Raw genomic sequence first — 11,001 nt, 5'->3', positions numbered from 1 at the left:
CATTCTGTGAACTCTATTTAAAATTAAGTTTATTGCTTAATTTGGTCTTTTTTTTCTTTTAACACATTTAGAATCAGGCTTTCAGTGGGGAAAAAAAATGACCTGTAATTGTGGCTGTTGCTGCATCTTTGCAAGCAGTCTTGCAGCTTGTCTTGGAAATTCTTGGCTTGCTTAACCCACACAGAAACGCAAATAGCATTCAATGAGAGCAGAGTGGGCTTACATAACTTTCCATGGTTTCTCTTGCAGAAGAGATGAGGTAATTCTCTCAGACCTGTTTGTAAAGGCCTGGAAAAGTGTTTGGTTTCACTTTCAAATTCCGGATGATCTCACCGTGGAGACCTGACAGCTCTTTTTGTTTGGGAAAAATCCCTGCCTGTAATGTGAGGTTTTCTGTTTTGGGGGCTTTTGACTCTGAAGTCAGGTTTGTAGAGAAGCCTCACTTGCTTTATGCTCCACTACAGCATCTCAATGTGCTGAACAGCTACAGACTAGTTAGAAATAGCTGATCAACATGGAATGTGACTGCTTTCTCTAAATATGTGATGGATTACAGGGAAGCTAGATTCTTAGCTGCTTGCATGTGGGAAGGAAAGATGTCTCTTATTTCTCCAGTTGCATTTTCTGTTTCTAGAGCTCAAGAGAATCCTTCATGTGACACAACACCTCATTCCATAGTTTTAGTTATTGTAGGCAGGTAGTCCTTTTCCAATAAAGAGTTGTGTTTGTCAAGAAGGATTTAGAAGTTCAGAACAGTCATTCAGGATCTACAGCTTCTGCATGAGTCTTCATCATATACAAGGACATACTGGTGCCTCAGGCTCAGCTTCTGGATTGGTCTTAATGAGACAAACCCATCAAGGTTAGACAGTTTGAAAGCAGAGAGGTTTTACTGAGAAGAATGAAACCTGCATTCTTTAAGCATCTGTATGGATTATAAGCATGGTAATGGTGGTAGTCTACTGACACAGTGCTTTTTGTTTTGGTCACCTGGAAGCTATGGCTGTGGAGAAGATGGATTTTGCTTAGAAATCTTGTAGGTAGCTCAACCCTGAGCTTTGTTGTCTCTTGCGTTTTTAATCTCAGTCCTTGTGCTGTTTTATGTCTTAGATCTCACAAAACTGCATGTAAGCACAGGAATGGGCTTTCTTGGAAAACCCCAGTGTCTGGAGGAGTCTGCAAGCACTTGAGTTGGAGTGAACGTGCCCTGCCCTGGGTAGATCTCTGCTCTGCTCCCAGTGCAGGGTGGCACGTTGTAGGGCAAGGCATGTCCTTGCTGCAGCAGTATGTGGTGATGAGGATTCTCTTCTGCAGGGGTGTGGTGACAAGAGTCATACACTCACTGCTCTTGGAACAATGCACTTTGTGCAACTGATGTTAAACACTGGGATTGTTTAAGTGGATCATAAATTTCTTGGCTGTGAGCGTGCTGTGACAAATGACTGTGGAGTGAGGACTCAGTGCTGCTGGAACATACCCACATACAGTCATGAGTAGGCATGTACAGACCATAAGGCCATGTGAGCTGATTAATTTCTTCCATAAAGGTGAACAGAAAACCTTTTCTTGACTACCTGGCACTCTGATCCTGTAAAATTTGGGGGGCAAAGGTGTATGCTGGTAAGTGAAACTGGGTACCCTAACAGCTCTGTAATCCATCTGGTTGTCTGCTTCTTTGTACTATGGAATAAAACTTCCCATAGTTTGTCTTGTTGAACTAGTGGCATGGTTAGGTATTTAAGTGGAAGAGAGTGGCCTGGAATTCTGTTCTTACCATGTGAATCTTGCTTTTGGCATCTCTTCTTGCATTTGCAGTTGCACATGAGTATGGCTGTGGTTGAGGGACCAGAAGATGCTTCTCTGGAGATCCCACATTGGGCTGGCAGTGGGACTTTTTGGTGGGTTGAGCAGTTCCAAGGAAAGGGTTTGTGCTCAACAGTGCAGCAAGCAGCATGCAAGTCCGCCTTCCAGACAGAAGTATTTTGGGCACTTGATCAGTCCATATTCAGGCTGCTGTGAATGCCAGGACAGCACAGAGAAGTAAATATCCGGTGCTAGGATCTCTGCAGCTTTCCCACAACCAACTCGACTCAGTCGTGCTCCACAGATGGTTGTTGACCACTGCAAGATGTTTGCTGTCATTGCCCATCAATATTTCTCAAGGTGCACTGATTTATTAAACAGATGCAGATGAAATTGAGACTACAAAAATGCCTGTGGTGGCTAAATATGTAGTATTAGAAACACAGGTGGATGGACCAACTTAACTTTCAAACAAAGGCAAAGTAACTAGCACAAGTTACATAACAATTTTTTTTTTCTTCATGGGAAGAGTAATTTAAAATATTTGTACAGGCAAATATAAACCAGGTTTATTCAGCTTAGTAAACATTTTTTAGTCTGCTTTTGAACTCAAAAAGACAGCAGTACTATCAAGTTAAAACTTTCCCAGTATATTTTACCCTGTTCAACAACAGCTGTTGAATAGTGCTTTTTGAATTAGGATATGGTAAATGCATTTTGGCTTGTTTTCTGAGCATTACCAGCCCAGGTGTTTTGATTTTTCTTGTTCAGTTAGTGTTTTGCTCATAAGAAACTGCATAGAGTTGTGCTGTGGGGCCACTTGGGCACTGGTTTAAATAATGAGCAATTCAGTAGCCTTAATGAATTTTTTTCCCAATCTTTTCACTGTAGTTGTTGCTTGTTGGTCTTTTCTGTTCTGTTTCATAACTAAAATATTTTGCTTTTTTTCAGGCTCACATTAAATTTCCTATTGACTATCCATATTCACCACCTACCTTCAGATTCCTGACCAAAATGTGGCATCCCAACATTTATGAGGTAAGGTGTTTTTAAATAACTTTTTCTGGGGTGTTTGAGACAGTTTTCTGCTTCCTCAAACTCAGTATGTGTATAGATTACTTTCAGAGGGTAGTCAAGGCTGTGGACTCTCGGTAATTGGATCACAATAGAACTACACAGCAGGTCCAGAAGAGGAATGATTCTGTATAGAGGCAATTGGTTCAATATCACCCAGTTCCATAGAGCTGTATTTGAAGGCTGAAGGCCTGTTTTGGTTCAAAACTTGACTTTTAATGGAGGTCAGCCAAATCTTAGCTGAACTTCTGGATATCCTAGAAGAATGTCAACCTGCTAAGGAGCACTGGTTCTATAGTTTTGGGAGCTAAAGGATTTCAAAATGTTCCTGTTGGTGCAGGTCTCTCACCTTATCACAGGTTTTCTTTTGTGAGGTTCTGCAGGCTTCCTTTGAACCCACTTGAAAACAGGAATGTCATTCTCTTCTGTGCTGTGAACAAATGAAGGCTTCTGTTGATGGCTTGGGCTTGGAAAGCCCTTTCTGATAAGTTCTTGCTGCTGAATGCCCAGTTTGGAATGGGTGTGCTTCAAATAATCATGGTGAGAGCAGCACTGAAGGCTCAGTAATAAATGGCTAGAAACCTTGCCAAACTTCAGTGCAGAACAGAATAGTAATCAGCTTTAATTACTGACTAACCAGGGGATTGCCCTAAGTCTGAGGACATCCTCAAATCAGTAATCTGACAGTTTTCTGATGTGGGCCTTGTACTTGGCACAGGATCTTGCATGTAGCCAAGGACGGTGTTTCTCTTTAAGGCTCTGTTTCAGTTACATGGAATTTTGATCTATAAATAAAGACAACTTTGAAATCCTCAGATTATGTATCCCATGCAGACCCATACTGTGGATGTTGGTTCTGAATCTGGAAATCCTCATGCAGGAGGTGAGTGGGAAATGGTTACCAAAATGAAATGTACAAAAACAAGCCTTGGAAAGGCCCTCTCCCAGTCCTGGTAGGAAAGGTGAAAAATTGGCTAGAAACAACTGAAGGTAGGAGGAGAAACTAACCCAAAACTTGATGGGTGTATTTTGGGTTTACTCTTCAAATACTCGACCTCTCAGCTTTGTGCTTTGTGTTTGTAGCAGTATTTTTTGTAGCTGAGGGAATCTGAAGCAGCTTGCAGGCTGTTTTGGAAACAACATTTAAGCAATGGAGATGAGGCACTGGGATAGTCTCAGTTTCATTTGGAGTTATCTCAGCAAAGTGTTTGATGTTTGAGGGTTTTTCAGGAGGAGGGGGGAGAAAAAACCCTCTTAGTGCAAGGAAGGTGAAAGAAAGTAGCAGTTTACAGAATCTGCTGGTAGGACCAGATGGAGAGGCTGGGGCTGACATTCCCATTCTGAGCAATGAGGCTTGAGTAATGCGTGTTTTTCCCATCTCCAGTTTACTTGGGTCATCTAATTGAATTTTGGTAAAACTGCGTTCCCTTGCTCTTTATTTTTATGATATAACAGGTCTCAGTCCTGATAGAAGTGTAGGCTGTTTCTCAATGGCAGATGAATACCCCATTCTCCTTGTTTATGTCTTTCAAAAATGCATGCAGGGAAAGGCTTGGCCTCTGACTATCCTGATCCCTAGAACCTGGTGCTGATCTCATCAGGCCCTGTTATACCTTTGCATTTCCAGACTCTTAATGCAGTGCAATTTCCAAACATGTAAACACTGATTGCAACAAGATGAAAACTTCTCACATTCTTGCTTCCCTGTATCTTCATATTGCTGAGTATCTGCTTGTCCACATGCTGCTGACCTGATTGCTTCAGGAACTTCTCCCAAGTGCTGTGCTACCTCCTCCAGGCCACCAGCATTGCATTCTCCCAGGAAAAGGTTAAAGGAAAAACTAATAGAAATTATTAGTAAAAGCAGAGCAGAGTGAGCATAATCTAACATTAGTAAAGTTAACTTCACCTTGGAATGATACTAAAAAAATTCCAAGATTTCACAAGCCTGTTGGGGTCCTAAAAGGGAAACTGCCTTCTTGTAGCAAACTGTTCCAGCAGCATAAGTATGTCCTTTGGAATTCAGCAGCTCCAGGTGCTGCATTGCTGTGTTCTTGACTAAAACCTGCTTCAAAGTGACATGGGCCTGCTAGATTAGCATACCTGGTGGGGTTAATGCACCACTGAAATCTGGATACGGATCACAACCCTCCAGGTGAGCTGCTGCTCTCTGTAGCTGTGATCACTGGCTTGGGCTCAAAGGCAGAGATGCTGTTGCTGTGAGCAGCCCTGCTCTGCGCTCCAGCAGTGTTGGAAGGACGTGAGATCAGGTGTGTGGGGAGCTGCCAGCCTGGAGTCCTGAACAGAGCTGATCCTGTTATCAGCCTATGCCTTGGGCCAGGGTGACAAGGGACAGCATGAGTGCTGCCCCTCAGCTGGGGCTGTGCCTGCTGAAGGTGTGGGGCTGTGTCTTGGAACTTGTGATTCACCCCACAGCTGGCTGCAAGGGAGAGAAAAGCCCAACATCTGCTGGCTGGCCTCAGGCCTTCATCCCATCCTGCAGTAAGGCACTGGGACTGCATGAGTCCTTGGAGTCTGCCTCGGTGGAGGATATCAGCTGTGGTGGATACTGCTCCAGCACTCCTACAGAGCAGTTGTGTCAGAGTGCTGTTGCTGATGGAGAATTGGGTTGACAGCTTTCTTAAATAGATGTTATGGAGCTTTAAATCTGTATTCAGGCCATAACACTGGTGAGTAGAACACATATTGAGGATTATGTGGCTGTATGGCTTCCATATGCTGCCAGAATATTCTTCCTCTTGCATGCTGGAAGGGATTTGCAGTGAAACCTTCAGAGAGCATCTCCTGCTTTTTCATCTGGTATTTTGAACACCTGTGTCCTAGGGGAGCTGTGTAAACCTGCCCCACACCATCTGTTCAACATCCTTGTGTCTTGGGAGAAGTAATGTTTTCATACCTGAGCTAGTAGATGGTGATTAAACCTTTCAATTCAAAAATTCCTGTAGCTAACTCAAGCTACCACTGGGAACACAAAAAACCCTACTTTGGGTCTCCTGTGATTAAAGCTTATGTCACTGTGAGACTAGTACTTGCTTTCTGGAGACCAATTTAGTTTTATGTTACATTATTATTATTTTTGCTTGCTTTGCCACATTCTTTAAACCTCTTGACTTTAGAGTGGGTTTTTTTGTCAGTTTGCAGGCTAACCCTTGTGTATAAAGCAGATCCAGGAAGAATTCAGAACCATTTCTGGTCCTTGTTGGTTTTTACTGGCACTGGGATGTTCATATCAATGAGGTTAAACTGCTCAGAAGACAGCCAGAGTGGTAGATTTGAGTCATCAGACCTCACCCTCCAGCCAAGCTATTCTCAGTGCTTTTTTCTGTCTTGCAGAATGGAGATGTATGTATTTCAATTCTTCACCCACCTGTAGATGACCCACAAAGTGGAGAGCTGCCATCAGAGAGGTGGAACCCTACTCAAAATGTCAGGTAACCGTGAACATGTTGTTCAGTGGTAATCTCAAAGGCCTATCATCTCTGCAAGACCTAAGGCCTATGTTGGGAGAGGTTTGGGAGGGAATTTAAGATTTTATGGGGTTTCAGGCTTGAATCAAGTGGGAACCAGACTTACAAGTCTGTCTGAACATACTGGGGTGCTGTGCCGAACCCTCGTACTGGGCTGACAGTGCCAAGCTTTCTGTCCTCTTCACAGAGTTTCATACTCCTAAGGCAAATTATCTCAAATGTTCAAGCATTTCCCAGTCACTGGTATCTTCTTCAAGATAGCACTAGTGGGAGAGTATGTGTAATGGGTGCCAAGTGCCCACCAAGCTGCTCTATTACTCCACTTACCAGCGGGACAGAGGAGAGGAAAATAACATGGAAAACAACTTGTAGGTTGAGATAAAGCAGTTTACTAAAGCAAAAGCTTGTGTGTGCATAAGCAAAGGGGAAAAAAATTAATCTCTCCTTATCACTGGTGAGCGATGTTCAGCCACTTCCCAGGAAGCAGGGCTTCAGCACGCGTAGAGGCCACTCCAGAAAGTGAACACTGTAGTGTAACAAATGTCCCCCATTCCTCCTCTCTCCCTTAGCTTTTGTATCTGAACTGATGTCATATGGTATGAATTATCCCTTTGGTTAATTTGGGCCAGCTGGCCTGGTTGTGTCCACAGGGCTTAGTTTGGGCAGGACCATGGTGATTAGCAGATCCCCTAGTGTTGACCAGCCAAGGGGCTTCTGTGCTTTTGTGCCCCATTACCTAACACTCTTAAGAGTCTTCAGCATCTCTCAGTCTTTCCAGAGGTTTGTGGGTGATAAGGGATGTGATATATTCACTCAGTGTTTCTTTGCCCAAGAGCTTGTGAGGTTATTTTGAAAATGAGTCTCATTTCCTGACTCAGTTCTCTCTGGGGTACCATGTCGCCACAAAATGCATCTCTCAAGACCTGAGATCGCGTTCTGAGCAGTGGCACGGTTTACTGGATACGTTTCCAGCCAGCCTGTTGTTGCCTCTACTATGGTGAGCATGTAGCTCTTGCCTTGGCATGTTTGTGGCAATGGCTGAATGCAATCAGTTTGCCACCCAGCCATCACCCTCTATTCCAGGGATATTTCACTCATGGCAGCAGAGAGTTTCACATTGGTGGATAACCTGTGTGATGGCCTCTCTGGTCAGGTCCACCCCTCAATCACGAGCCCATCTGTGTGTTGCATCCCTTCCTAGGTGTCCTGAAGTTGCCTGGGGCTAGAAATAGCTCACCTTTTTGCTCCCAGCCTAACTCCACCTGAGCTATTCCAGTCTTCCCAGCCCTACCTACCTGTTCATTGTTCTGATATTCTTCAGCAGCAGATGAGGACCAGGAGAGGTCACTCACCAAACACCATCACAGACAAAATAGGCTAGAATTAGAGATATTAATTAAATATTACTAACAAAATCAGAGCAGGATAATGAGAAGTAAAATAAGACCTTAAAAACACCTTCCCCCTGCCCCTCCCTCCTTCCAAGCTCTACCTCCTACGGGGTTAGGGGACTGGGGGTTACAGTCAGTTCATCACACATTGTTTCTCCTGCTGCTAAGGACGAGGAGCGTTCCCCTGCTGTGCCATGGGGTCCCTCCCACGGCAGGCCAGTTCTCCCTGATCTTCTCCAAAGTGAGTCCGCCCCACGGGCAGTAGTCCTCCCCAGACTACTGCAGCATGGGTCACGCTTCCACAGGATGCAATCCTTCAAGGACAGGCTGCTCCAGCAGGAGCTACTCTCTCTCCATGGGTCTCCCACAGGAGCACAGCCTCTTCTCAGGCATCTCCCTGCTCCAGCCTGGGTTCCTCCAGGGGCTGCAAGTGGATCTCTGCTCCCCTGTGCCCTCCCTGTGCTGCAGGGGCACAGCTGCCTCACCATCATCTTGACCACAGGCTGTAGCTCCTGCCCTTCCTTCTACACTGACCTGAGTGTCTGCAAGGTTGTCCCTCTCACATACTCTCACTCCACTCTTCTCTGGACACAATTATAACTTCTTTCTTATTAAATATATTATCATTACCACCCTTTCCAATTGGCCCAGCCTTGACCAGTGGCACCTTGGAGCTGCCAGGGATTGGCACTGCTGGACATGGAGGAAGCTTCTGGCAGCTTCTCACAGAAGCCACCCTTGTAGCCCCCCTGCTACCAAAGCTTGGCCCTGCAAACCCAATACAGGATGTTTTTGAGTATTCTGACCAGTAGAAGCAACTTTGCAGAGTCCTGCCTTTTGTTCACCTTCCACTGTTTGTCTGTCTCCTCTCCTGCTGAGTGGTGTCGTGAGCAGCTGGGTGGTTTTCTTCCTGCCAAAAATACAAAGGATTGCTAAGTACCAGAGGCATTCAAGGCCTAACCTGTCCATGTTTTTGAAACAGCAGCTGAATTTCATTCTCATTACAAGACCCTGTCAAATTAAGAATAAACTAGGTGACAAGCCTTAACTCACAGTTAGGAAACAATTTTAGGCATTAATTACATATATCACACATACATGTTGAGTACTTCATTATATTCAACCCTAGAGACTGACACAGAGCTTGTTCTCTAATTTCTGCTCTCCCTCACCACAGCTGCAGTTTTTGGTGCTTATGCTCTTGAAACGTCTTGGGCTTAAGAGTGACTTGACAAAACACTCCTCAGCAAATGAGTGTATCAGCAGATGAAAATAAAACTCGTCTTCCACTGCTAGCCTGCTACCATTATCACCCACTGGGCTGAGTGCCAACAGCAGCACATCCTGCTGGGGTCCCATCTGGCTTGGGAAAACTCCAGAGTGTCAGGAGGCAGAGGGACCGAAGGTGTGGGAGGGCTGCTCCTCAGCTGCTGAATTCTGTAAATCCTGCCAAGTGTTGACTGTTTGCCCTCAGATCAGCAGGGTTGAACTGTCTGAAGAGGAGAATTTCATTCTTCAACCGTGAGAGATCACCTGTGCTTCTGCCTCTAAGGATGTCAGGCAGGCTCATTTATTTTTTTAAACACAATCAGTAAGGAGTTTCCCATCACTGGGAGCTAGGTGAGGCAGGCATAAGTAAATACAGCAAACACACAGCAAAATGTGAAGGAATGCAGCTCTGAGCTGTTCGGCAGAAAATACTGCTTCCTGTGTCCCATGGAACTGAGTGTGTGGTGGCAAGGCTCAGGACTGAGGCTCTCTGATCATTTTAGTTGTCCTTCTCCACAACTCCCCAGTCTCCCCTGTCCTTGAACTGCACAGGCCAGGACTCAGAACAGCGTTCAAGATACTGGTACACCTGTACACAGATAGGTGATGTACTGTCTCACTATTGCTTTGTTTCCTGAGGATTCCCATTTTTCTTGGCTTTTTTTGCTGCCTAAGATTTAGGCAGATTCCACAAACAGCTTGGTGCAATAACATGACTGTCAGTGCAGCCTAGGCTAAAACTTTTTACTTTATACCAGAGGGCAAAAATGCACTTGGACCAATCTATACCTACCTTTAGAGGTGGCTGTGTGAGGCTACAAAATGGAAAGCAGCTGGAATTTTTTAAAAATCCTTTTTCAACAAAGCTGTGCTGGTTGGGGGTACCAGCCAATCTATATCATGTCTCTTTGGGACAAAATTGGTCTGTGTCTGAGCCTTCTTCAGTTGATATATAAGAAAAAAAGGTCCTTAACAAGTCTGTTTCCTTGATCCTCTGCTGGCTTCCCTTCCATGCTAGAGCAACCTTGTCTGAGGGGCAGACAGATCCCTGACAATATCCCAGAGACTCAGCCTATATCCAGCCCATGCAGTTTGTGTCTGGTGCTGAGGTTTTCAGTCCCACATGGCTGAACTTTTTTAGTGGTTTTAGTCCTGTCAGATCCCCCATGTTGGGGTGCCTTTCTGTTACTGTACCTTGTCCACAGCAACCGGGTTTGACTTAGAGGACTCTGTCCAGCTCTTAAGGATATCAGCAGTGATGGAGCTGATCTGATGTGCTGGACATGAATGAAGAGCTCTGAGAGCTTCACCTCTACTACAGTTGCCGTGGTGTATTTAAGTAGCTTTGCAGTGACTTTGGTGTCTGGACACCACTGTGACAATTGGCTTCTCCTCACTGTTGATGGAAGTGTGGTAGAGCAGATGCTAAATCCAGACATGAATTCCTGTCCCTGGCCTTCCCTAGACTTTGTTTGCTCTACTTGAAAGCTGCTGCATGATGCTGGAGCTGACATGCTGGCTTTGCAGCCCCATTTGCAGAGAATCAAAGGCTCTTAAATGAGTTCTTGAGATGAAGTAGAAAATGATCTCTTATGCTCATCATTCCAGTCCAATGAGACAGTTTTTTCCAGAGCTGCTGTTCTCTTTTCATACAGAATTATATAATTTAGAAAATAAATTGTATAAGACTCTCTTGATAGCTGTACTGAACAGTCTGTCCAGACACAAGTGTTTATTTTCAAAACCTTTCAAGATACTCAGTATCCAAATGACCAGGCATTTCCTGGAATTGTACCCAGAAACATGATCTGGTAGATGTGCTCTGAACATGCCGCTAAATCAGTGCAAACGCAACTGCGGCTCTCAGTCTCCTTTAATCAAGGTCTGTGAGGTGGCTGTTAGGTAATTCTGTGCTTCAAGAACTATTCCCTGTCTCTTGTTTGTCCCTTCCACTTGAAAGGGAAGCTGTTGCTGGC

The 11,001-nt window shown here is 44.7% G+C and overlaps 1 protein-coding gene across 1 annotated transcript in view; it reads left to right on the top strand.

Moving 5' to 3' along the window:
• Nucleotides 1–2,729: 2,729 nt before the first annotated feature.
• Nucleotides 2,730–11,001, top strand: part of UBE2R2 (ubiquitin conjugating enzyme E2 R2) — an 11,110-nt gene continuing 2,838 nt past the window's right edge. Inside the window, exons 1-2 of the mRNA XM_008643043.2 lie at nt 2,730–2,841; nt 6,232–6,329. Coding sequence (XP_008641265.2) covers nt 2,818–2,841; nt 6,232–6,329 — 122 coding nt within the window. The 5' untranslated portion in view covers nt 2,730–2,817. The remainder of the gene's footprint in view (nt 2,842–6,231; nt 6,330–11,001) is intronic.

Source organism: Corvus brachyrhynchos, unplaced genomic scaffold (genome assembly GCF_000691975.1).
Source record: "Corvus brachyrhynchos isolate BGI_N302 unplaced genomic scaffold, ASM69197v1 scaffold139, whole genome shotgun sequence".
NCBI lineage: Eukaryota > Metazoa > Chordata > Aves > Passeriformes > Corvidae > Corvus > Corvus brachyrhynchos.
Note: the sequence above shows the minus strand (reverse complement) of the source record. Positions and strands in the feature narration are given on the sequence as shown.